Source organism: Conger conger, chromosome 1, assembly GCF_963514075.1.
Source record: "Conger conger chromosome 1, fConCon1.1, whole genome shotgun sequence".
In the NCBI taxonomy this organism is placed as follows: domain Eukaryota; kingdom Metazoa; phylum Chordata; class Actinopteri; order Anguilliformes; family Congridae; genus Conger; species Conger conger.
Window position 1 is genome coordinate 4,025,069 of NC_083760.1, and position 23,152 is coordinate 4,048,220.

General features: G+C 48.7%; 2 protein-coding genes across 3 annotated transcripts in view; both read left to right on the forward strand.

Annotated features, from left to right (window-relative positions):
• Positions 1–4,296, forward strand: part of mtf1 (metal-regulatory transcription factor 1) — a 23,106-nt gene extending 18,810 nt beyond the window's left edge. The window contains exons 6-11 of the mRNA XM_061253619.1: positions 654–778; positions 1,176–1,253; positions 1,633–1,735; positions 2,257–2,774; positions 3,169–3,232; positions 3,842–4,296. Of these exons, the coding sequence (XP_061109603.1) occupies positions 654–778; positions 1,176–1,253; positions 1,633–1,735; positions 2,257–2,774; positions 3,169–3,232; positions 3,842–4,296 (1,343 nt within the window). The remainder of the gene's footprint in view (positions 1–653; positions 779–1,175; positions 1,254–1,632; positions 1,736–2,256; positions 2,775–3,168; positions 3,233–3,841) is intronic.
• Positions 4,297–11,975: 7,679 nt separating this feature from the next.
• yrdc (yrdC N(6)-threonylcarbamoyltransferase domain containing) lies at positions 11,976–22,532 on the forward strand. Of its 2 annotated transcripts, none has more exons than XM_061216332.1 (7): positions 11,976–12,100; positions 13,064–13,278; positions 14,348–14,543; positions 15,155–15,269; positions 15,566–15,685; positions 17,175–17,314; positions 21,424–22,532. In XM_061216332.1, the coding sequence occupies exons 2-7, from the start codon at positions 13,107–13,109 to the stop codon at positions 21,491–21,493; spliced, it is 813 nt and encodes a 270-aa protein (XP_061072316.1). In that variant the 5' UTR covers positions 11,976–12,100; positions 13,064–13,106; the 3' UTR covers positions 21,494–22,532. The 2 variants fall into 2 exon arrangements, with proteins under 2 accessions (XP_061072316.1, XP_061072324.1); XM_061216340.1 differs by lacking the exon at positions 11,976–12,100 and adding an exon at positions 12,257–12,598.
• The last annotated feature ends 620 nt before the right edge of the window (positions 22,533–23,152 follow it).

Genomic DNA, 23,152 nt, shown 5'->3' on the forward strand with positions numbered 1-23,152 from the left:
AATGGAGGTTATTTTAAACATGGTTTCTGTAATGGAGGTAATTTTAAACATGGTTTCTGTGATGGAGGTTATTTTAAACATGGTTTCTGTAATGTAATGGAGGTTATTTTAAACATGGTTTCTGTAATGGAGGTAATTTTAAACATGGTTTCTGTGATGGAGGTTATTTTAAACATGGTTTCTGTAATGTAATGGTGGTTATTTTGAGCCTGGTTTCTGTAATGGAGGTTGTTTTAGACGTGGTTTTTGTAATGGCGGTTATTTTAAATGTGGTTTCTGTTATGGCGGTTATTTTAAACGTGGTTTCTGTAATGGAGGTTGTTTTAAACGTGGTTTCTGTAATGGAGGTTGTTTTAGACATGGTTTCTGTAATGGCGGTTATTTTAAACGTGGTTTCTGTAAAGGAGGTTATTTTAAACGTGGTTTCTGTAATGGAGGTTGTTTTAAATGTGGTTTCTGTAATGGAGGTTGTTTTAGACATGGTTTCTGTAATGGAGGTTGTTTTAAACGTGGTTTCTGTAATGGAGGTTATTTTAAACGTGGTTTCTGTAATGGAGGTTATTTTAAACGTGGTTTCTGTAATGGAGGTTATTTTAAACGTGGTTTCTGTAATGGAGGTTATTTTAAACGTGGTTTCTGTAATGGCGCTACAGGAGAGAAGCCGTTCTACTGCCCCAGCGACGGCTGTGAGAAGACCTTCAGCTCCCAGTACAGCCTGAAGAGCCACATCAAGGGCCACGACAAGGGCCCCTACACCGTGTCCCTCAGCCAATCTGAAGTGAGTTATCCAACAGTGCATCCCACAATGCATCACACCCCTGCACCATGTCCCTCAGCCAATCCGAAGTGAGTTATCCCACAATGCACCACTTTCCCCTCAACCAGTTTCTCATGACACCACATTTTTTGAGGCAGCACTTCTTCTTTTTTGTCGCACACACATTTTTTCATAATTGCTTTTAATAACTTTTATGCTTTATTTTCGAAAAGACAGCAGGCCAGGTTGGGAAGGGATGAAACGTTTATGAATACACGGCTAATATTGTGCAGAATTTAATTTGTGCTGTGGAAGGCTTGAAGGAAAATCTGTATTGCAGGATGAGTGTTAGTAATTTGTGTGTGGAAAACTGTTGGCCTTCGCTTTGATTTCCATGTGGGTTTCTGTTTCGTTACAGGATGCAAATCACTCTCTCTGCCTGAGTGACCTGAGCCTCATCTCCACCGATTCTGAGCTGCGGGAGAACCTGCACAATGTGAGTCTGCCCACTGCCCGCTGCCCACTGCCCGTGAGAGTGTGTGGGAGTGCACGTGAGAGTGTGTGGGAGTGCACGTGAGAGTGTGTGGGAGTGCACGTGAGAGTGTGTGGGAGTGCACGTGAGAGTGTGTGGGAGTGCACGTGAGAGTGTGTGGGAGTGCACGTGAGAGTGTGTGGGAGTGCACGTGAGAGTGTATGGGAGTGCACGTGAGAGTGTATGGGAGTGCACGTGAGAGTGCCTGTGAGAGTGCACGGGAGTGCACGGGAGTGCACGGGAGTGCGCGCGTGCGCATCTCAAAGCCTGCATCTGAAAACTGTATTACTGCTGTTTAACTCTGTGTGTCTCTCTCTGTGTGTCTGCGTGTGGAATCTAACAGTCTCAGGGTCTGGACCTGAATAATGTCACCCCTGTGCGGATATTCGAGCTGATGTTCCAGAGCCCAGAAAACAGCGTCAGTCAGGATGAGGCTCCGCCTTCAGGTGAGCCCCGCCCCTGTGCCGGTATTGGCTGGTACTTGATCAGTCACACAGTCACACAGTTAACTCACACATCCCCTGCTTTCCTGGGCCTGAATTTTCAAGATTAAAAGTGAAACCATTAGCCTTACAGGACGAGAGCTGAAGAAGAGAGAATCTCCATCACCTCCTGCCTCTAGCCTTTTTATCTAACAGAAATTAGTATACTTATTACCAATCCCAATAAAAAAGACATTCATCTTCCAGGCAAGGCAAGAAATACATTACATTACAGGCATTTAGCAGATGCTCTTATCCAGAGTGCCTTGCAATGAAGTGAAAAGGTTTACATCGTGCTGTGACTCAACATAGGCATCTTTGGTTGTAGTTTGAATAAATGCGTACAGTGAATGTAAGAGACTAAGAGCAGTCAGAGCAGGAAACCGCATGAGAGAAAGTGGTTTTAGTATCTATAAGTGTATTAACACTGGGGTAACTGAGACGGTCTGTTGGCTAAACGCTGAACCCGCCTCCCTCTCCCACAGACGGGCTGGTGGAGGCGTTCCCCTCGGAAAGCCCTGCCCCTCCTGCCGCCTCGGACCCCGCCTCCCTCCTCTCCCTCCCCCTGCCGTTCTCCGCCTCCTCCCCCTCCCTGACCACGCCCGTCCCGGAGAGCCCCGCCCACCCCGCACAAGGCCCTGCCCCTGGCTCCGCCCCCTTCGTTCCCGCCCAGGAAGTGCCTGCCCCGCCCCCGGTCCAGCACTTCCTGTCCCTGCAGCCGACCTTCCTGCCGCAGGACCCCGCCCCCGGCTCCTCCCAGGCCGCGCCCCCTGCCGCGGCCGCCGTTGCCACGGCGACCGTCACAGCGGCGACCGTCACCGCGGAGACGCCCCCGCCCCCCGCGGCCGCCCCGACGGTGCACAGCGTGCCTTTAACCGCCAGCACGGGCCCCCCCACCCTCACCATGGCCCCCCAGCAGGGCCTGCCCGGGATCGTCATGTCCGACCAGAACCTGCAGTGGATCATCAACAGCAGCACCGGCACACAGAACACGGAGCAGACGGTGAGTCTGCAGAACCCCCTCACCCACACAGAACCCACACAGAACCCACACAGAACCCACACAGAACCCACACAGAACCCACACAGAACCCACACAGAGCCCTACGATGTTCTCTTTCCTTTATTGATCAATCTGACTTCAGCTGAGAGACTGTGTGTGTGTGTGTGTGTGTGTGTGTGTGTGTGTGTGTGTGTGTGTGTGTGTGTGAGAGTGTGTGTGAGAGTGAGAGTGAGAGTGAGAGTGAGAGTGTGAGTGTGAGTGTGAGTGTGAGTGTGAGTGTGAGTGTGAGTGTGAGTGTGAGTGTGAGTGTGAGTGTGAGTGTGAGTGAGTGTGTGTGAGAGAGTGTGTGTGTGAGTAATAGTGTGGCTAACCCCTCTCTCTTTGTCTCTCACAGCAGCAGGGTACGAAGGTAGAGAAGGTGTTCTTCACCACCGCCATCCCTGTGTCCGGGAGTGCAGGTAATCCTCCATCCTGCGTCAGCTCTGCTCTTCTGCCTGTGTTCACTCTCTCTGCCTGTGTTCACTCTCCCTGCCTGTGTTCACTCTCCCTGCCTGTGTTCACTCTCCCTGCCTGTGTTCACTCTCCCTGCCTGTGTTCACCCTCCCTGTGTCAGCTCTGCTCTCCCTGCCTGTGTTCACTCTCCCTGCCTGTGTTCACCCTCCCTGCCTGTGTTCACTCCCCCTGTGTCAGCTCTGCTCTCCTGCCTGTGTTCACTCTTATCTGTGTTCACCCCCCCTGTTCACTACCCCCCTTTAAAACACATCAGTCACATTATCAGTGTTTTTATCTGAAGGAATGTCACCACTGTGTACACAGCAGTTAATGGTCGGACTATGTAAGCCATGGACTATATAAGCTATGGAATGCACAACACGCTTGTGTCCGTATGCACCACTTTAAAAAAGAGACCACACAGTCATTCACAGAAGTGAATTAAGAGCCCTGCTGTACACCAGTAAGAGCAGTATGTGGTAGTTGGTTAACGGTCTTGTGCTTGTGAATGGCACTGCATGTAAAACCAGAGTCTGATTGGTAGGTTGATGTGGCTCCGCCCCTGCGTCTCCTAGGCAACGCGGTGCAGCAGATTGGTCTGAGCGTGCCCGTGATCATCATCAAGCAGGAGGAGTCGTGCCAGTGCCACTGCTCCTGTCGGGACGGCAAGGACAGGAGCAAGAGCTCGGCCCCCCCCGCGGACCAGCCCACGGACACGCCCCCCGCCCCCGCCCCCGCAGCCGAGCCGGCCCCGCCCCGCCCGGTCCCCGTCCCGCCCCCCAACCCGGCCGCCGAGGCCCCGCCCCCCGCCCCGGGCCCCGCCCCCGCCGCGCAGACGTTCCCCGACGCGCTCTTAGCCCCGCCCCCCGAGACGCAGGCCGACGCCCTCGTCAACATGGACATGTCGGACTTCCTGTCCCTGCAGAGTCCGGAGACGCCGGGGAACATCGAGGCCCTGCTGCTCGTCCCCGACTTCCCCATCGCCGGGGGGGGCAGCGGCTCGGCAGCCGGGGGCAGCTTCGCAAAATAACTGCCCCCCCCCCCCCCCCCCCCATGTCCGCTCCTCTTCTCCCCCAGCAGTGGTGCTGAGGTCCACGCGTCGCCCTGGCGACACAAACGCCTGCCGCCTCCACCAACACCGCGTCCTTCTATTGGTCAGTTTCCCTTTTGTTTTTATTTGATTTTATATTTTTATTTTGGTTTTGTTTTTTTGTTTTTTTTGTTTTGTTTTTTTTAAACCAGCAGTGCATTCTGATTGGTCGCTCCTGCACTTAAAGCGCCGCTGTCATCACAGCCGCCCGTGAGATCTGGGCGGGGTCTGGAGGGGGGGGGGGGGGGGGAGGGTGGGAGGCGTGTTCCGCCTTGTTCCGCCTTGTCGCCCGAATTCTCACGAAGCGGAGTCGACGCCAAGCGTTGTCACGGCAAACGGTCCCAACCGCGTTCCTGCAACGGTTCAGCACAACGCAAGTATGCATCGCGAAGTTACAGTTAGGCATCTGATGCACGTTCGCTGACCGCTGATAGCGTAGCGTAGCGTGGAGAGTGAAATGATAACTGAAGCACTGATGCCTTAAAGGGCAGGAGATTGTTTCCGATATGCTCAGTGCGACTTTACGCACGGTCTAATGCAGTGTGTGTAAAAAAAACTGAAAGGATTTGGTGGCTGAATATATCTCTGCACTGTCTGGAGTTCAGCACTCAGACTGAACCTGAGGCGTGCGGCGGGGGGCGGGGGGCGGGGGGGGTTAGCAGAATGCAGTGTCAGCGCTTTTTCACCCTCTGAAAAAGGTTCAGCCGAGATTCACCAGGAGGGCATTAACGAAAAACTGTCACGGATGCAAGTTCCCTCACAATCCATGTCCCTCCCAAGTGTGTCGTCAAGCAGGGACAACTTTTGAGTACAAGTTTTACTAGGAACGGCTAGTATAGTCCAGAAAATGTGATTGTAGGCTGATGTGTTACTTTTTCTAATCTTATTTTATATTATTATTATTGTTATTATTTCATTTTATTTGTACCAATGGTTTAAAAAAACGACCCATAACAATTTTTGCTTGCCTTTTTAAATTGAATTTGTCTACTCATTTGTAAACAAAAGTTGCCTATTGGTAAATTTAATATTTAATTTTTTTGATTATTTTACGTGTTAATTTATTAAACATTTGATTTCCGCCTGTAGTGCAGCGGTGGGTTGTGGTTTCAGCTCAGGGGCGGTTCAGGTCCCTGGCCTCAAGGGGAAGCACCGAACACACTGCCTTTCCCTGTCTGTAGTGCGGCTCTTTCAGCGCTTGGTTTGAATTCTGGAGATGCAGAGAAACACGTATGGCGGAAGGTTTCATTCCCGCCCATAGTTTTCGCCGGGGCAATGAGGCAGAGTTGATTAAGGCAAATTAATCGGGAAATATTATTTCTAAATTCTCTGAATCTACAGTCCTATTTTTTGCCATTTTTGCTCTCCCTTTTGCCCCTGCCCTCCTCCCTTAAACATGTTTGCCAGATTGTGTCCTGCACTTCTGCCCCTGCCCTCCTCCCTTAAACATGTTTGCCAGATTGTGTCCCGCGCTTTGCGACACTTAACGGTGGTCTTCAAACCTGTCACTGAAAAACCGACAATTATCTCAGATCTCTCTGCCTAACTCATTAAACCATCCCCCCGCCCTTCTCCGGAAAGATCCGCGACCGACCGATTTTTCCCTCGCCGGCGTCAGGACCGTGGCAACCACGCGGCAATGAAAAGTGACTCGGCATGTTGTTTTAAAGGCCCGCTCAGGGAGAATGTAAATGGGACTTATTCCAACGGAAACCTTATTTATTTAAAATGGGCTCCTGGTGGCCATCTTGTACAGAAATGAATTTTAACGCCCTGAAATCGGCCCTCTTCGCCCCTTCTCTTGCACTACCTAACGGTGACTTAGGTAAACCACTCTTGTGACTCTTGTTGTTTAACACTATCTTGGCTGTACGGGCGGGGGTGGGGGGGGGGGGACATGAAATGACATAATGTGTATAGATGTTTATAAATATAGACTTGCTTTCATTATTGTTATTATATTTTTTTCAATTTGTATTTTTGTATAGATCCAATTATTTAGATTTTATTTTTTATTTTTTTGGGTTTGGAGACTTTAAAAAGACATGGACATGTCTCCCTCTCTCTCTCTCTCTTACTGGCCGTTTGTATATGAAATGCAGTTGGTTCTGTGGCATTACATATGTGTGATATGCAGATGGTATTGATGCTAAACGTTTGTCTGGAGTAGCCCTTTAGATGTCGAGTCGGGTTGTGCGAGGTCGGCTTCTGGATTAGGCACCGAGCGTTCGATTGGCTTTCATCAGTGACAGCAGGCGATGTGATTGGGTAGATTTCACCTCAAACAGCCACGGGTGCACCAGGTGTCTCAGCAGCTCCAGGTAACTGATGAGAAGTTCCGTCTCATCTGAGGGAGGCAGGTGAAGGTACACCCTTATCTCCTAGTCCAGCACTAAAAAGCCCAAATCAGGGGATTGATTGAGTGATTAGTTTTGTGAAATTGGGTTTTTCGGTGCCGGGCTGGAACTAAAGCCTCCAGTTCTGATGTAATCCAGTGATACCGCTTGAGTTAAGAGATAAGGGGGCACTCCCTTGGTTACCACAGTAACCATAGGCCTATCTGTCATTCAAAGATGGACTCTCTACTTCCTGGATGTGCAAAGCAGGCAGACAAGGACGGCTTTGGTTTAAGAACTACACTTCCCATGAGCACAGTTGGTCCAATTCATCCTTCCTGTCCGACTAGATCAAAAGCAAAAAGCCCTGTCCTCAGAGGTAGGCTGTCCCCTCACGAAGCCCTCGCCTGCCATAGGTTAATCTGCCTCCGTTTGGGCTCCGTTGGGCTCCGTTAGAACCCCTCGCTGTAAGGCTGACGTAACACAAGCAAGTGCAGGTTATGTCAAATTATGTAAACTTAAATTTCAAGACATGCAAAACATTTACAGATAAAAGTATGACCGTTTCATATCAACTGACATCATCTCTGTTATGCCGAGGGGGTTCAAGTAAAGTGTCACCGAATTTTCATAGGTGGCGAAGATTATCATTTTTTTTGTTCGTTTCTATAGCAGTTTTCTGGTTATATTTTCCCCCCCTCTCCCTGAGTTTAGTCAGCAGCTCCTGTGACTTAATTGCTCATCTCTCGGTTTAATATGCAAAATGAAGATTGCTCACTATGGAAACATCATCAGCAGTTATGCCTTGACAGTACTTAAGCCACCTAAGAGAGTTTCCTAAAGGTCCTAAAGGTGGTGGATCTTTACCTGGGTTAACCTGCATCCTAAAGGTGGTGGATCTTCACCTGGGTTAACCTGCATCCTAAAGGTGGTGGATCTTTACCTGGGTTAACCTGCATCCTAAAGGTGGTAGATCTTTACCTGGGTTAACCTGCATCCTAAAGGTGGTGGATCTTTACCTGGGTTAACTTGCATCCTAAAGGTGGTAGATCTTTACCTGGGTTAACCTGCATCCTAAAGGTGGTGGATCTTTACCTGGGTTAACCTGCATCCTAAAGGTGGTGGATCTTTACCTGGGTTAACCTGCATCCTAAAGGTGGTAGATGTTTACCTGTGCTCAGCTTGTCCAGCTGATTTAATTCCCTGTGGACCTTTTTTTGGATATGCATCTACGTTTTACACAACTCCGAGTGCGGTTGTAAGCGTATGAGCGTGTTCAGTTCTCTCTCCCCAGGGTAAATTCCCAGGTTGTGATGCATTGTAGAACACGTTATTTTAACCGTTGACTTTGAATGCAGCCAGTTTCTCCTGTGTATAGTTTGTGTGGTTTTTTTTGTCTTCATGACGATGTAATATGTTTGCGATTCAGATAACAAATAAGATAGATTACTGTTTTTTATATTATTTTTTATTTTATATATGGTACTCAAAGCACTTTAGGGTAGAGACGTCCTATTTGGTATAGGAAAAGGTGTTGTGAATCATGCTTGTCATTGTATCGGTTTATAAATCTCTTGTGTTGTCTGTGTGTCGAATGTGTGGCTTTCACTGGACTGACCGTCGTCTTCTATAGAAATGTCTGTTGAAGTGGGATGGTTTTTTTTGGGGGGTTTTTTTTGAGAGGATGTGCTGGATTTCATGGGCCAGGGGAGGGGGGGTTGACCAGCTGGTGTCTAATCATCATTTCACTTACCTGCCGTTAGGTCCTGTCCTGAAGGTGACCGTTAACTATGCAGCGTGCAGGTGCAGCCAAACACGCGTGTGCTGGTGCCGGGGATGGATACAGGCTCTCGGGGGCTGAAGGGGGTTTGATTTCGGGATGCAGTGGTTGCTTGGTATGCAGGAGAGCAGTGGTCTCCAACCCTGGTCCTGGAGGGTTTTTGTTTTCACCTTAAAATCAGCACCCTGCTGTGAGACCCATGTAACCAGGTGAGGTGAGTTAACCGTGTAATCACCTGCTCTAATCGATTAATTTAGTGCTGAGTAACAACAAAAACCAGCACACCCTGTGGCCCTCTAGGGCCAGGGTTGGTACCACTGTGGTAGAGTAAGAAGGGGAACCGTGGCTTGTTTTAAAATGGTTGCGGGTGGTGACGGACCGGGTCTTGACGGTTTAGACACCCACCCTACTTGGCAGGGAAGGACAAATTTGTGTGTCTAAATGTTAACCTTTGGTTTCACGTCTATGACTATTCAACCCTTCCATTCCGATTTTGTTTCTCGTTGGTTAGACTTTGTTCACGGCAAGCAGTAGAGATCACCTTTCTTCCTTTTATCAAAATGCATCTTTTCTCGTTCATTTCATGCCTCAAAGGTGGTTTCGGGCCCGAGGAGAGACTTTGTGGACACTCTTGTGTGTCATTCTTGCATAAATCTCCCCCTCTTGTTCACAAATCGCGTTATCCGTGGGTGGGATTGAGACGTTTGTGTAATTCTGTTCTAAGAATTTTTAGGATGCTGTGGTGGGCGACGCTGTTCAGGTGAAACATTTTGAGCTAAGTGACGCTCCTGATGCAACCCAATTTCCTGCGTTTTTAAGGTCCCTTTGACCATCGGAGCGACCTGTTTTTTTTCCATGCAGAAAACTCTGCATCCCAGGTTTTTTTCTGCCAAGCTCGTGTTTACTCTGCAGAAATCCTGTAGTTCAGCATTTTTTCTGTTGTTTCCCCACCTCCCCCCGAATGTTGTAGTTTATGTACATTAAGCTGGAACTGCTGATTGCTGTCTGTTTGTTTTTTGTCACACATAGCAAGTCTCGTCACAGTGCGCCACCCGTTTCACGCGTCTATGGCAGGGATCATCAAAATCACGGTCCTCGAAGGTCCGAGAGCCGCCCGTTTTCCACCCTCCCTTTACCCGGGAGTCGGGTGCGAAGACCGTCTGGCCAATCAGTAGCACTTAACTGTTCAGCCAATTAGGGAGGAAAGAAAACCAGGGGCTGGATTTGGATTCAAGGTGCGGATTTGATGATGGCTGGCCTTTGGTTTTCTTTTCCGGATCAGCGCTTTGGGAGATGGGTGACAGTGGGCCGGCCCAGTTACTCGTACACGTGGGGTTGGCTCTGCTGGGCTTCGCACAGCGGGCCAGAACCAGAACCAGAGCCCTGGGTTCAGGTCCGTCTGTAATGTGAGCCTACTCTGCAAGTGTGACAAGATGGTGATATACAAATGCTTCCAAAGGAAGAGAATGTCTCCAAGTCCCAAAGAGTGAGGAAAAAAAAAAAATTAACATGTAAAGATTTGTATTTTTAAAGAATGTATAATGTGAAAAGGTTTGCTTATATGCTTGTTTTGTATAAAGTAATATTGTATTATGATTAAGTAAAAAAAACAAAAAAAACAATTTAACATTTTTTGGAATTGAAAGCAATATAATACTAATTAAATCCTATGTTGATCCGTTTGATTTTTTTGCTCATTAATCGAAACTCAACTGAAATGCTTTGTCTTTATTGTTGTACACACACACACACACACACACATCAGTGACTGGGATCCTGCTGGATAGATTCAATGGTTCTGTCTCCGAGGACTTTGTCCTGGAAAAGAAGGGTAATGTTACAGTCTGCTCAGGGGTTAGTGGGGAGGTGGGTGAAGGGTTAGGGACTACACCTGCACAATGGCCTGGAGACTCTGAAAGTCCTCCATCAGCCGGTCCAGCAGCTCCATCCTGTCCTGCAGCTCCTCCAGACGCTCATCCAGGTCCTCCACCAGCGGAGCGGAGGCCTGAGTGGGGGCCTGAGCGGGGTTAGTGCGACATGCTGGGTCACATCCAACACGGACAAGGGTTTTTTAAACGGATGGTAAATGCTTTACATTTACATTTCTTACATTTTTTGTCATTTGGCAGACGCTTTTAATCCAAAGCGACTTACAAGTGCATAGGTTCTACCATAAGTCAAAGCATCACATCCAGAACTAGAAAATACACAGAACATAAACTAAACATAGTCGTCATCATTTTTTGGGGGGGTTAGACAAGGATAGGGATAACAGAAAGGAGGGGCGGGGGGGAAATCAGGAGGGAGGACTAAGGTAGAGTTTGAAAAGGTGGGTTTTGAGTCTGCGTCGAAAGAGGGGGAGGGATTCTGCTGTCCTGACAGTGGTAGGCAAGTCATTCCACCACTGAGGAACCAGAACGGAAAACGGGCGTGAACGTGCAGCTCGACCGCCAGGTGCACGTAGGCTTTTATATAGCGCCTCTATCCGAAGGTTCCTTTTAGAACCATGTGAAACCATAGAACAGGGGTGTCCAGTCTTATCTGGAAAGGGCCAGTGTGTGTGTGTGCAGGTTGTTGTTTTAGCATGGGACTAAGACAGCTGATTCTACTCATCAAGGTCTTGATTAAAGACCACGATTAGTCCATTAGTATAATCAGGTGTGTTACTGCTGGGTTAAAACAAAAACCTGCACCCACGCCAGCCCTTTTTGGATAAGATTGGACACCTCTGTCATAGAAGAACCCTATGAACTTAAAGCAGAGGTGTCCAATCTTATCCTAAAAGGGCTGGCATGGGTGCAGGTTTTTTGTTTTAACAAAAACACTGGCCCTTTCTGGATAAGATTGGACACCCCTGATTTAAAGGTTCTCTGTTGTTGTTTGGGAGTTTATACTTGACAGATGGTTCCCCTATGGCAGGGATACTCAATCTTTCCCAGAAAGGGCTGGTGTTGGTGCAGGCTTTTGTTCCAACCATGCAATTACACACCTGATTCTACTAATCAAGGTCCTGAGCAATGACTAATGGTTGAAACAAAAGCCTACACCCACACCAGCCCTTTCTCGGAAAGATTGAGTGTCCCTGCCCTATGGAATCGAGACCAAAAAAAAAGTCTTTCAGAACGCTCTTTTTCTAAGAGTGTACAGTTCCAGTAATGTTCCGGAGGGCTCTTCACAACATGGCAGAGATTCGAAATATAGCTAGAAGGAACCGTAGGTTGGGTCTACACCAACGCCACCCGATAAATGCACACACCTTGGTCTTCGGGTCCTGTTCATTTGCCTGCGCCCCTTGGACTACAGCATCGGAATCTGAAAACGATAAACCAGTCTACTTTAATGCTCTCACTGCGATTGTATTATAATAAAAATGAACAGATTCTGTTTTTCTTCGCCTTTTTAATGATTACCTGCGTTAGACTCCATCTCTGCTTCCTGGTCCCTTAAACGCAATGAGTCCCACCCCTGCTCCCGGAGATATACAAGCTTCGATGTTTTTGTTTCAGTCCTAATTTGGCACACCTGATACTAATTGGCAGCGCCACAGGACCGAGTTGGGAACCACTTGCCTACAGGTAGCCTACGTGGAACCTGGTTGGGAACTACTGCTGTAACCCACTCACAACAGGCAAGCTCGTAATTATCATTAGACATAGTATGTCGTTAATTTTCTTGCGGAACTAAAAAAAAGAAAAATTGTTTGTATGCTGAGTTGCAATCGCAGAATTTTGACAAGATGGTTTTTTTTTCTTCTTTTTTTCTAAATTGGGTCCTTTTCATGTTTAATGCTCTCAACAGGGATCAGCTCCTGCATACGTTCAAACAGTAATCAGCCCTTAAACACCAGCCAGACCCCTCCGTTCCGCTACTTCGAGACGCCTGGCATCTCCCCCTCGTCGCGCCGACACTTCTCGGTCACGACTGCTGTCTGTTCTGGCCCCACGGTGGTGGAATGACCTGCCTGTGGATGTCAAAACAGCGGAGTCGTTGACCACTTTAAGCGCAGACTGAAGAATAATCTTTTTAGGCTGCACCTCTCCCTCGTTACTATGCTTAGCCGTGTCTATGCCATGGCTTATAATAGCACTTATGTATTGTTATTGTAGTATTCGGGGTATTCTAGCTGGTAAGTTGATGTATTCTTCAAGGGTTAAAGTTGTATCTTTGTGATCACTCTAGGACTCTAGGATCACTTAACTGTACTTTCCTCTAGGGTCCTCAACGCACTTGTCCCTGGGTTTGATTTGCAATTTATTGTACGTCGCTCTGGATAACAGTGCCTGCTAAATGTCTGTAATGTAATGTAATGTAGAAGGATTATTTATCCACTTAAACCACATTATGAAATAGGTATATTATTGGATGGTTGGAGGGAAATTATTCCTCTGAGGTGAGGGGTAGGTGTTGCGATTATGATTCGGCTTTGCGGTCAAATGGTTTAGAAACTGATATTTCACTTATTGTATTATGGCCTACACTTCAAACAGTTGTGTGATCGCTGGTGCTTTAACACCGGCTCTGTCTCTTTAAGAGAACCCCTGACGTAAGTGAGAGGTGTGACCCGGAAATGTCTTGCTCTTGGTTTCATCAGATCTGACCATGTTCGTTGAGTTCTGTCAGTCGGGTGGCTTTTAATGCAACTGGCAAGATTTCTGTGCATCCTCACTGCACCCAAACCCGCTTACAATTCTACATCCGCGTCCCTCGTTAAAACCATGTGTAAAGAACTGAAGACGCGGCTTCTGCGGTTGGTGCCACAGACTGTAAACGGGCCCGGGCGGCCCGGAGACTCGGACGGACCGCACGGTAAATACCGGCGACACGTGCCTCCGTCGTGTTTGAATGTGTTTATGTCTCGACTTTGTTAAGTTTGATATATTGAACCTTCTCACTGTACGTGGTACACACACGCTCATTATCAATGTAGCCCGTAGTAAGCTGGCTAGCTAGTGAAACAGATGGCTATACTAAACTAACTCTTCATGTTCACCTAACCCAGAATTTGGATGAATTGTATTTTCCACAAGCTAAATATGGCGTCCAGTGCACTCTGGATTTGGATGCGTTGAATTCCTTTATTATGGCTAATGCATTGGCAAGAAGTTTAGAGTCTAATGCATCACTTCGCTAGCTACTTTAATGCCGGTTTCTGTTCTGCTTAGCTAGCTATATCTACCAAGTTATGTACGTTCTCTTGAAAGTTAAGCATGTAATGTTATGCATATTTTCCTTGTCACTGCCAACTGCAAACTGACACCTGTCAGTGAGCTGAAATGGACATCCACAATGTGGCACTGCTGTTTCGGTCTTATCAATGGCTGCGTTCCTTTCACCGTCAGCCGTTTCCCAGTTGAAATTTCCAATTTCCAACTTCCGACCTCCAAGCGTTCCAGGTGAACGACGCCAAACGTAAACGCAAACGCATTTTGCATTTAGCTCAGGGTATGGGTGGGTATAGTCACAACATAACATAATGACAAGAACAGGCCATTCAACCCTACAGTGCTCGCCTTTTCCTACCACTAAAGTGTACCTACTGCTTAGTTTGCCGAAAAGCTAGCAACTAGGCTCCATATCAAGTCTGGTCTTGTGTTTCTGCCTCCACTACATGCCCTGGTAAGCTATTCCACACAGTGACCAGATTCTTCTGAGATTTGCCATGCTGATTTGGCCTTGTAAGAAACTGAAACAGCATTTATGGGCTAACAACGTTCCCAGTAATTAGCGTACGCCCGATGACTTCAACTTGCGATATCACCATTACCGTAGGTCATCGAGAAATGCACAAGTGCGTCGCGTTGACATGGCATGACCCATAGATGGACGTTTTGTGTCGTCGCTGGCGATTTGACCCATTCCCCGTCTCTCCCTCCAGACTGGGGCGAGGTTCTGAAGGCCACGGTAAGCGCTCTGAAGGAGGGCCACGTCGCCGCCGTCCCCACCGACACCATATACGGCCTGGCGGCCCTAGCGCAGAACTCGCACGCCGTCAAAAAGGTTTACGAAATTAAAGGACGAAACGGCCAGAAGCCCTTAGCCATCTGCGTGGGAGAGATAGAAGACATCTACAAGTACGTTTGCCTGCAAAGCCTTCTGTTGTCTCGTTAAAGTGATGGCACACACACTCAGGGATCACTTCATTAGGCGTTTAATGGACTTATTGGTCTGCTGCTGTCGACCATCCACTTCAAGGTTCAACGTGTTGTGTGTTCAGAGCTCTTCTGCATAACACAGCTGTAACATGTGGATATTAGTGTTACTGTAGCCTTCCTGTCGATTTGGTCGTTTTGCACCGTTCACTGTGAACTCTACAGGCTGCTGTGCATGAAAATCCCAGGAGATCAGCAGCTTCTGAGATACTCAAACCACCCCATCTAGCACCAACAGTCATTCCCCAGTCAAAGTCACATAGATCTCCTTTCTTCCCATTGTGATGTTTGGTCTGAACAGCAGCTGAACCTCTTGACCGTGTCTGCATGCCTTTTATGCATTACGTTGCTGCCACATGATTGGCTGATTAGGTATTTGCATTAACAGGAAATATTTATTATTCTTCTTCTCTTATTCTCTCCAGAACATGTGGGAATCTCATTCCCCTCTCTTCTTCAGAAGAAGTAACATTTTTTAAAACCGTATATAATGAAATTGTGATTCTCACGGTCCTCTTCCATCCGGGTCTCAGGTTCTGTAAGGTGACCGTTCCGGAAGCTCTGCTGAGGGACCTCCTCCCGGGCCCAGTGACGCTGGTTCTGGAACGTTCTGCAGCGCTGAACTCTGACCTCAACCCCTTCACCCCCGTAAGACCACCCCCCTCAGGACTCATCATGCCTTGCCCTGTTCTTTCTCCTAGCAGAAAATAAAATTGACATTTAAATTAAAGTTTGTTTTAAATACCTCCGGGATCATGTGTATTGCATGCAAAATCAGACTGTGTGGGGTCTACCCTGTGGTTCTGTGAGGGGTTTTGAATGCAAATTCACAGTTTGTGTTGCTGTAGCTGATTGGATGAGCTGTTTTGTGTTGCTGTAGCTGGTTGGATGAGCTGTTTTGTGTTGCTGTAGCTGATTGGATGAGCTGTTTTGTGTCACCGCAGCTGGTTGGTGTGCGGATCCCAGACCACGCCTTCATCCGCCAGCTCTCACAAATGTGCGGCGAGCCTCTCGCCCTCACCAGCGCTAACGTGAGCGCCCAGACCAGCACCATCGCTGTGGAGGTACCACACCCCTCTCTCTCTCTCTCTCTCTCTCTCTGTCTCTCTGTCTCTCTCTCTCTCCTTCTCTCTCTCTCCCTCTCCTTCCCTCTCTCTCCCTCTCTCTCCCTCTCTCTCCCTCTCTCTCCCTCTCCTTCCCTCTCTCCCTCTCCCTCTCCCTCTCCCTCTCCCTCTCTCTCTCTCTCTCTCTCCCTCTCTCTCTCTCTCTCTCTCTCTCCCCCCCTCTCCTTCTCTCTCCCTCTCTCTCTCTCTCTCTCTCTCTCTCTCTCTCTCCCTCTCCCTCTCCCTCTCCTCTCCCTCTCCCTCTCCCTCTCTCTCTCTCTCTCTCTCTCTCTCTCTCCCTCTCCCTCTCCCTCTCCCTCTCCCTCTCTCTCCCTCTCTCTCCCTCCTTCTCTCTCCCTCTCTCTCTCCCTCTCTCTCTCTCTCTCTCTCCCTCTCCCTCTCCCTCTCCCTCTCCCTCTCTCCCTCTCTCTCCTTCTCTCTCTCTCCCTCTCTCTCCCTCTCTCTCCCTCTCTCCCTCCCTCTCTCTCTCTCTCTCTCCCTCTCCCTCTCCCTCTCCCTCTCTCTCTCTTCCTTCTCTCTCTCTCTCTCTCCTTCTCTCTCTCCCTCTCTCTCCCTCTCTCTCCCTCTCCTTCCCTCTCTCTCTCTCTCTCCTCCCTCCCTCCCTCTCTCTCTCTCTCTCTCTCTCTCTCTCTCTCTCTCTCTCTCTCTCTCTCTCTCCCTCCCTCTCTCTCTCCCTCTCTCTCTCTCTCTCTCTCCCCCTGTCTCTCTCTCTCCCTCTCTCTCTCTCTCTCTCCTTCTCTCTCCCTCTCTCTCCCCCTCTCTCCCCCTCTCCCTCTCCCTCTCCCTCTCTCTCTCTCTCACACCTCTCTTCCTCTTGTGTGTACAGCAGAGTGTGCTCTAGCTGACAGGCCATACGCAGGCCCAGGCTGTCCCAGCTGCTGAGTCAGCAGGAACGCTCCCGTACTCCACTCAGCCTCCTGCTCACCGTTCACACATTTAACTCTGTTTCCCCCGCGCTCCTTACCTGCTGCTGCTGCCCTAGTCCCAGCCCAGAATACATAAATGAATCTCCCTGGTCCCCCACCAAGCAGAATATAGATTTCAGTTGTTTTGCTGTTGATAAAATGTATATATTGTAAGTAAAATATTAATTAAATACTCTCATAGTTAAAAATGTAATTGACTTTTGGGCAGGGAAAAATCAGTTAGGCTTATTTTCATGGCATATGCCTGTCCAATCACTGGGCAGTTTCATGATGCTGTGTGCTTATCCCAACCAATCACAGAGCAGGTTCATGATGCTGTGTGTTTATCCCAACCAATCACATAGCAGGTTCATGATGCTGTGTGCTTATCCCAACCAATCACAGAGCAGGCTCATGATGCTGTGTGCTTATCCCAACCAATGACAGACGGATGTAGATGGCTGTAGAGATCCTCAGTCGTCAGTAACAGGGATCAGAAAGCGTTTATTCTGTTCCTCCTGCAGGAGTTCCGGGCTCTGTGGCCCAGCCTGGCAGTGGTGGTGGATGGCAGTCCGATCGGAGACCAGAGCCCGGAATGCCGTCTGGGATCCACCGTCATCGACCTCTCCGCATGCGGGAGGTTCCGCGTAGTACGGCCTGGCTGGTGAGTCAGCGCCTTGCAAAGCAGCTTACAGTTGATTAGACCGAGCTGGGGCCAATCCCCCCTGGAGCAATGCGGGGTCAAGGGCAGCGTGGAGCCTAGTGTCCAAGGTACATGCCTGTATCTTGGAAGGTCGGTGGTTCACGCCCCAGTGTAGCCCCACTATAAGATTCGCACAGCTGTTGGGCCCTTGAGCAAGGCCCTTAACCCCACATTGCACCCGGGGGGGGGGGTTGGCCTCTGATTAGTCTAATCAACTGAGAGTCGCTTTGGAAAAAAGCTCCAGCGAAATAACAAATTATCATTATCATTATAAAGGGCCTTGCTCAAGGGCCCAACAGCTGTGGCTACACTGGGTCCCAGTCATGCAGTTTACCCACGAGGCTACAGGCTGCGCCAGATGGCAAGCATTCTCCAGAATTAAACGCAGTGTTCAACAAACGTCTTTTAATGTTTTTTTTTTTTGTTGTTTTTTTTGTACTCTGAGCCGAAGTGTATCCCATTCTAATGTGGAAGCAGGAAGCGAATGGTAAAGCCCTGGATAAAAACACGCGTATCTCGTGTGCTTCCGAACCACCCTTTGTCCGTCGCCTTTCAAAGCCTGTAAGAACTTCACAGATGAAAGCCTGCTGAACAGGCATGGTATTGACCTAACAATATGGAATATTTCAGATATACTGAGTCATGATATTATCTCTGAAATCCACTTAACCGACCTTGCCCTTGTGTATTTCATCAGGAGGGGGAATGTCAGAAATGAAAATAAAAGTTGTGTTGATGTATTATTTTCAGTGTAGCTGCTGATTGTTACCACTAACCTTCAGGGTCCCAGTCATGTACCTTAGCCACTAGGCTACAGACTGCCCCAGTCATGTACCTTAGCCACTAGGCTACAGGCTGCCCCAGTCATGTACCTTAGCCATTAGGCTACAGGTTGCCCCAGTCATGTACCTTAGCCACTAGGCTACAGACTGCCCCAGTCATGTACCTTAGCCACTAGGCTACAGGCTGCCCCAGTCATGTACCTTAGTACCTTAGTGTCTCAAAGCCACCTCGCACATCCCCTCCCAGTCCTTGGATATCTGACACCCTCCGTACCTCCAGGGCCAGCCTCCGCACAGCGGAGAGGAAGTGGGGGAAATCCAGAGACGCTTCAGACCTCATGACTTACCAGTCTCTCCTGGCCGCATTCTCTTCCGATGTCACTGCCGCCAAAGCAAAATACTATCAAACACAAATTCAGAACTCCGCTTCTAACCCCCGGAAACTTTTCTCCATTTTCTCCTCTCTCCTCAACGCACCGCCTCCTCCTCCTCAGTCCTCCTTCGCTGCTGATGACTTTGCTGATTTCTTCGATGAGAAGGTCACAGTCATCCGCAGATCCACCGCCCCCCTCACTGTGCCCATCCCCCCCTCTAGGCCCATCCCTTCCTTTTCCACTTTCTCCCCCCTTACAAACTCTGATGTTTCTCAACTCCTGCTCTCCCACTGCCCCACAACCTGTGCCCTTGACCCTATCCCCTCTTCTGTTCTCCAAACTATCACACCTGACATTCTCCCATTTGTCACCTCCCTTGTCAACTCCTCCCTGTCTTCCGGCTGTTTTCCGGCATCCTCCAAGAGGGCCCACATCACTCCACTGCTAAAAAAGCCTACCCTGGATCCCTCCATCATCCAGAACTACCGCCCGGTATCACTTCTTCCTTTCCTTTCTAAAACTATAGAACGAGCCGCTTCTACTCAACTTTCTTCCTTCTTTTCTAACAACAACCTGCTAGACCCCCATCAGTCTGGCTTCAGATCGGGCCACTCGACAGAGACTGCGCTCCTCTCCGTCAGTGAGTCACTCCATGCCGCACGAGCAGCCTCCCTCTCCTCTGTCCTCATTCTTCTAGATCTCTCTGCTGCCTTCGACACTGTGGATCACTCCATCCTCCTGTCTGCCCTCTCAGCAACGGGCATCTGTGGCACAGCCCTGGACTGGATTGAGTCCTACCTCTCTGTTCGCTCCTTCCAGGTTGCCTGGGCTGGTTCGGTATCGACACCTCGGCCCCTCGCCACAGGAGTTCCCCAGGGCTCAGTCCTTGGCCCACTTCTTTTTTCTCTTTACACTCGCTCCCTTGGCCCTGTGATCACTGCACATGGGCTATCCTACCACTGCTACGCGGACGATACCCAACTCTTCGTCTCGTTCCCGCCGTCTGATACGCAGGTTTCAGCCCGTATCTCTGCTTGCCTGAGGGACATCCAGAGCTGGATGGACAACCACCATCTAAAGCTCATCCCAGGTAAAACTGAAATGATATTCATCCCTGCTAATACCTCTCCCCATCTGGATCTCTCCATTTCCCTCGGGGATACCACACTCACGCCGTCACCCAGTGCAAGGAACCTCGGCGTGGTGATGGACAGCAGACTGTCCCTTTCCGAGAACATTACGGCGGTGACCCGGTCTTGCAGGTTCTTCCTATACAACATACGGAGAATCCGCCCCTTTCTCACCCCCTACTCGACCCAGCTCCTGGTCCAAGCGATGGTTCTGTCCCACCTGGACTACTGCAATTCCCTCTTGGCTGGCCTCCCAGCGTCCGCCATCAGACCCCTCCAACTCATCCAGAATGCAGCAGCTCGTCTGGTCTTCAACCTTCCCAAATACTCACACGTCACCCCCCTGCTTACTTCCCTCCACTGGCTGCCTGTCATGGCTCGCATCAAATTCAAAACATTGGTGCTAGCCTTCCAAGCAGTTAAAGGGTCTTCCCCTGCTTATCTGCAAAAAATCATCAGACCCTACACCCCTGCCAGACCTCTTCGTTCAGCCTCCACAGGCCGCTTGGCACCTCCCCCTCTCAGAACCTCCACCTCACGCTCACGACTACTATCTGTTCTGGCTCCACGGTGGTGGAACGAACTCCCCGTTGAGGTCAGAACTATAGAATCTCTCCCCACCTTCAAACACAAGCTGAAGACACACCTCTTCAAGCAGCACCTCTCCCCATCCCTCCCTACCTCCCTGTGAACCTTAATTGTTGTCTCTGTGACTTGCTTTGTGTATCGGTATTTTTAGTTGGCTAGGTAAGCAGTGTTTGGATAGTTTTGCTCTGTTTGTTTGTTTGTTCAAAAAAAAAAAAAAAATAAATAAATAAATGGCCCTTGTCCTTATCTTTGTTGTACAGGTAGCAGTTGAAATTGTACTTCCCTCTAGGGTCTTTCAGCGAACTTATCCCTGGTTATGGGTATGCACTTTGTTGTACGTCGCTCTGGATGAGAGCGTCTGCCAAATGCCAATAATGTAATGTAATGTACCTTAGCCACTAGGCTACAGGCTGCTGTGCTCTTGTGCGTTTCATAAGGACACACTTCACCGCTCTGTGCTGTTAAACCTGGCGCACGCCAACACTCTCTGTGTGGCTTCAACATGTCAGCTGACCTTTGTGTAATTACCGGCAGTGCCCACCGTGTTCCTCTGACAGAACACAAGCTGCTGTCAGGATTATGAGCTAATCCTTTCTCATAATCTAAAAAAAAGAAAAGAAAAAAAAACCTGCCAAATCCAGTCATGACTAACAGAACACCCCCCCCCACCTCCGTCAAAGCTTGAAGTTGAGCTGAAACGGAAGTTGGATCCGCATTCGTTTCCACGATATGATTCTTTGAGTGAAGCCGCTCTTTCGGGGGAATTTTTGGAGGACAGGGAGTGGGTTTGTCTGAGGTTAAATGAGGAAGGGGAAACAGAGCTGTAGTCTGTGGCTCTGGGGGGAGGAATACGCACCGCTGTGTGAAAGGATATTGATTGGAGGGAAACGGAAAATTGACATTTGATCCAAAGACGCCGCCCGATGGTATACCATGACGTCTAATCTCGTAAAATCAAACTTTCCAGGAGGTGGATGGGGGGAAAGAAATCTTTGGTCTGAAAAGTATTGCAATGTTACACATTTTTTGGAATATATACTTTAAGACGTGTTCGTGAAAGTGAATTTTGAACAACTTATTTGTGAACAATCATTTAATCCCTCCCTCTCTCTCCCTCCCTCACTCTCCCTCTGTCTCCCTCTCTCCCTCTCCCTCCCTCTCTCCCTCCCTCCTCTCTCCCTCTCTCCCTTTCTCAGTGCTCTCTCGGCCACTGTGAACATTCTGGAGCAGAAGTACTTCCTGTCGGAGCAGAAGGAGGATGAGTGACAGAAAGGAGCTCTCTTCGCTTCACGCTCGATGAAACGCACAACTACCCCTCCCCCCCCCCCCCCAGTGGGACTGTCCTGGGAAGGTGGGGGTCGGGGGGGGAACAACCGAATGGGAACAATCAAACAAGTACTCGTCTCTGAGGGACAGTGAACCGGACGCTCTCCTCCTGACTGGTGGAAGTACATCACTTAAAGCCTTCTCTGTTTCTCTTCTTGACTTGTTCAGTGGATGATGACCATCGCTGGTTTTGGGTTTTTATTCAGTTATGAATGGTATCATGGTGGAATGTCTTGATTTCTGTAGTGGGTTTCAGCCATAGTTTTATTTTTTATTTGATTTTATTTATGATTTGACACGGACATGATGGGATCTTTGGACTCCAACCCTCCCTGAACCTCCCTGACCGATTAAATCTCTGGTGTCTCCTGTACTGAGATGTCAGAACCGTCATCACCACATACCACCAATACCAAAGCAAACATTCACCAGGATGCCACAATGCAGCTTTCATTTTTTAACTTCTTGTTTGTTCCATCACCCTGTCGCCGAGCATGGCAGTTGGCCAGGGCGTTTTGTCACGGCCTGGACAGCCCTTCTCTAAAAACACCGGCCCAACTGTACCAGCAAATCCCTGACGAACGGCTTTCTGGGACCCCCGTCACTTTCGCTCACATTGGCATCGGGCTGTAGGGAAACGTCGTCACGTGACAACAGGGTTAGTGTCCGTGCAGTTAGTCATCGGGGAAAACGCTGTCACATGACAACACGGTTAGTGTCCTGCAGCTAGTCATCGAGGGAAACGTCGTCACGTGACGACGCTAAGTGTCCGTGCAGTTGGTCATCGAGGGAAACGTCGTCGCGTCACGATGTGCTTAGTGTCCGGGCAGTCTGTCAGACAGCGTGTCCTCCGATCTGGCTTTGGTCCTGTGACTCAGGAATACATCTTCTACTTTAACCATTAAAAATGTCTCCAAACATCCAGGACTGAACCTGCTTTTATTTTTCACGAAGAGAATAAATTAAACTATTTTACCAACCTTTGTTTGAGTACATTAATATTAATCTTTTCAATATTGGCGTACGAGGTATTTAGTCATTTTGTATTCCAGGTTCTCTTTTGTTCTCCCATCAGCCTTTCACAGTCTTGATCATTAAATTTTAACGAATGTCTTAATTAAACCGTTAATTAAAGCGGCAGTTGATTGTGTGCTTCCTACACATTTGGCATTCTTTCTTTTTATTGGATATGTTTTGCTAGAACCCCCCCACCTTGCTGAGTAGAAGTTACAGAAATCTCCTGCCACCGCATCTTGTCTTTAATGAGCCGAAATTCGGCGAAAGAGCACAGAAAATGAAAGCTAATCAGGCTGGCTAAAGTGCTCTAAAACTAAACCTCCAAATTAATTTGCATTCGGAATTCAAAAAAATCATTGCCTGATTTCCTGGCAGATGGCTTTGTGCTCCTGTAGATGAAAGGGTAATTAACATACTGCGTCTGTTTTATTTTAAATTGAACAATTATGTAACTTAGCGGTTGTATTTTCTGCTAGACTTGCCAGTCAAAATGGCAGCTGAAAGATCTGCATAATGCATGTCGCAAATTCAGGCAGTTCTCCCAGACCCTCGGGCCCATGCATGCATTATACACTGGTTCTC

Coding starts and splice junctions, on each gene's coding strand:
- yrdc (XM_061216332.1), top strand. CDS start 13,107: ATGCAACTGGCAAGATTTCTGTGCATCCTCACTGCACCCAAACCCGCT. Junction 13,279..14,347: donor AGACTCGGACGGACCGCACG/GTAAATACCGGC, acceptor CTCTCCCTCCAG/ACTGGGGCGAGGTTCTGAAG. Junction 15,270..15,565: donor ACCTCAACCCCTTCACCCCC/GTAAGACCACCC, acceptor GTGTCACCGCAG/CTGGTTGGTGTGCGGATCCC.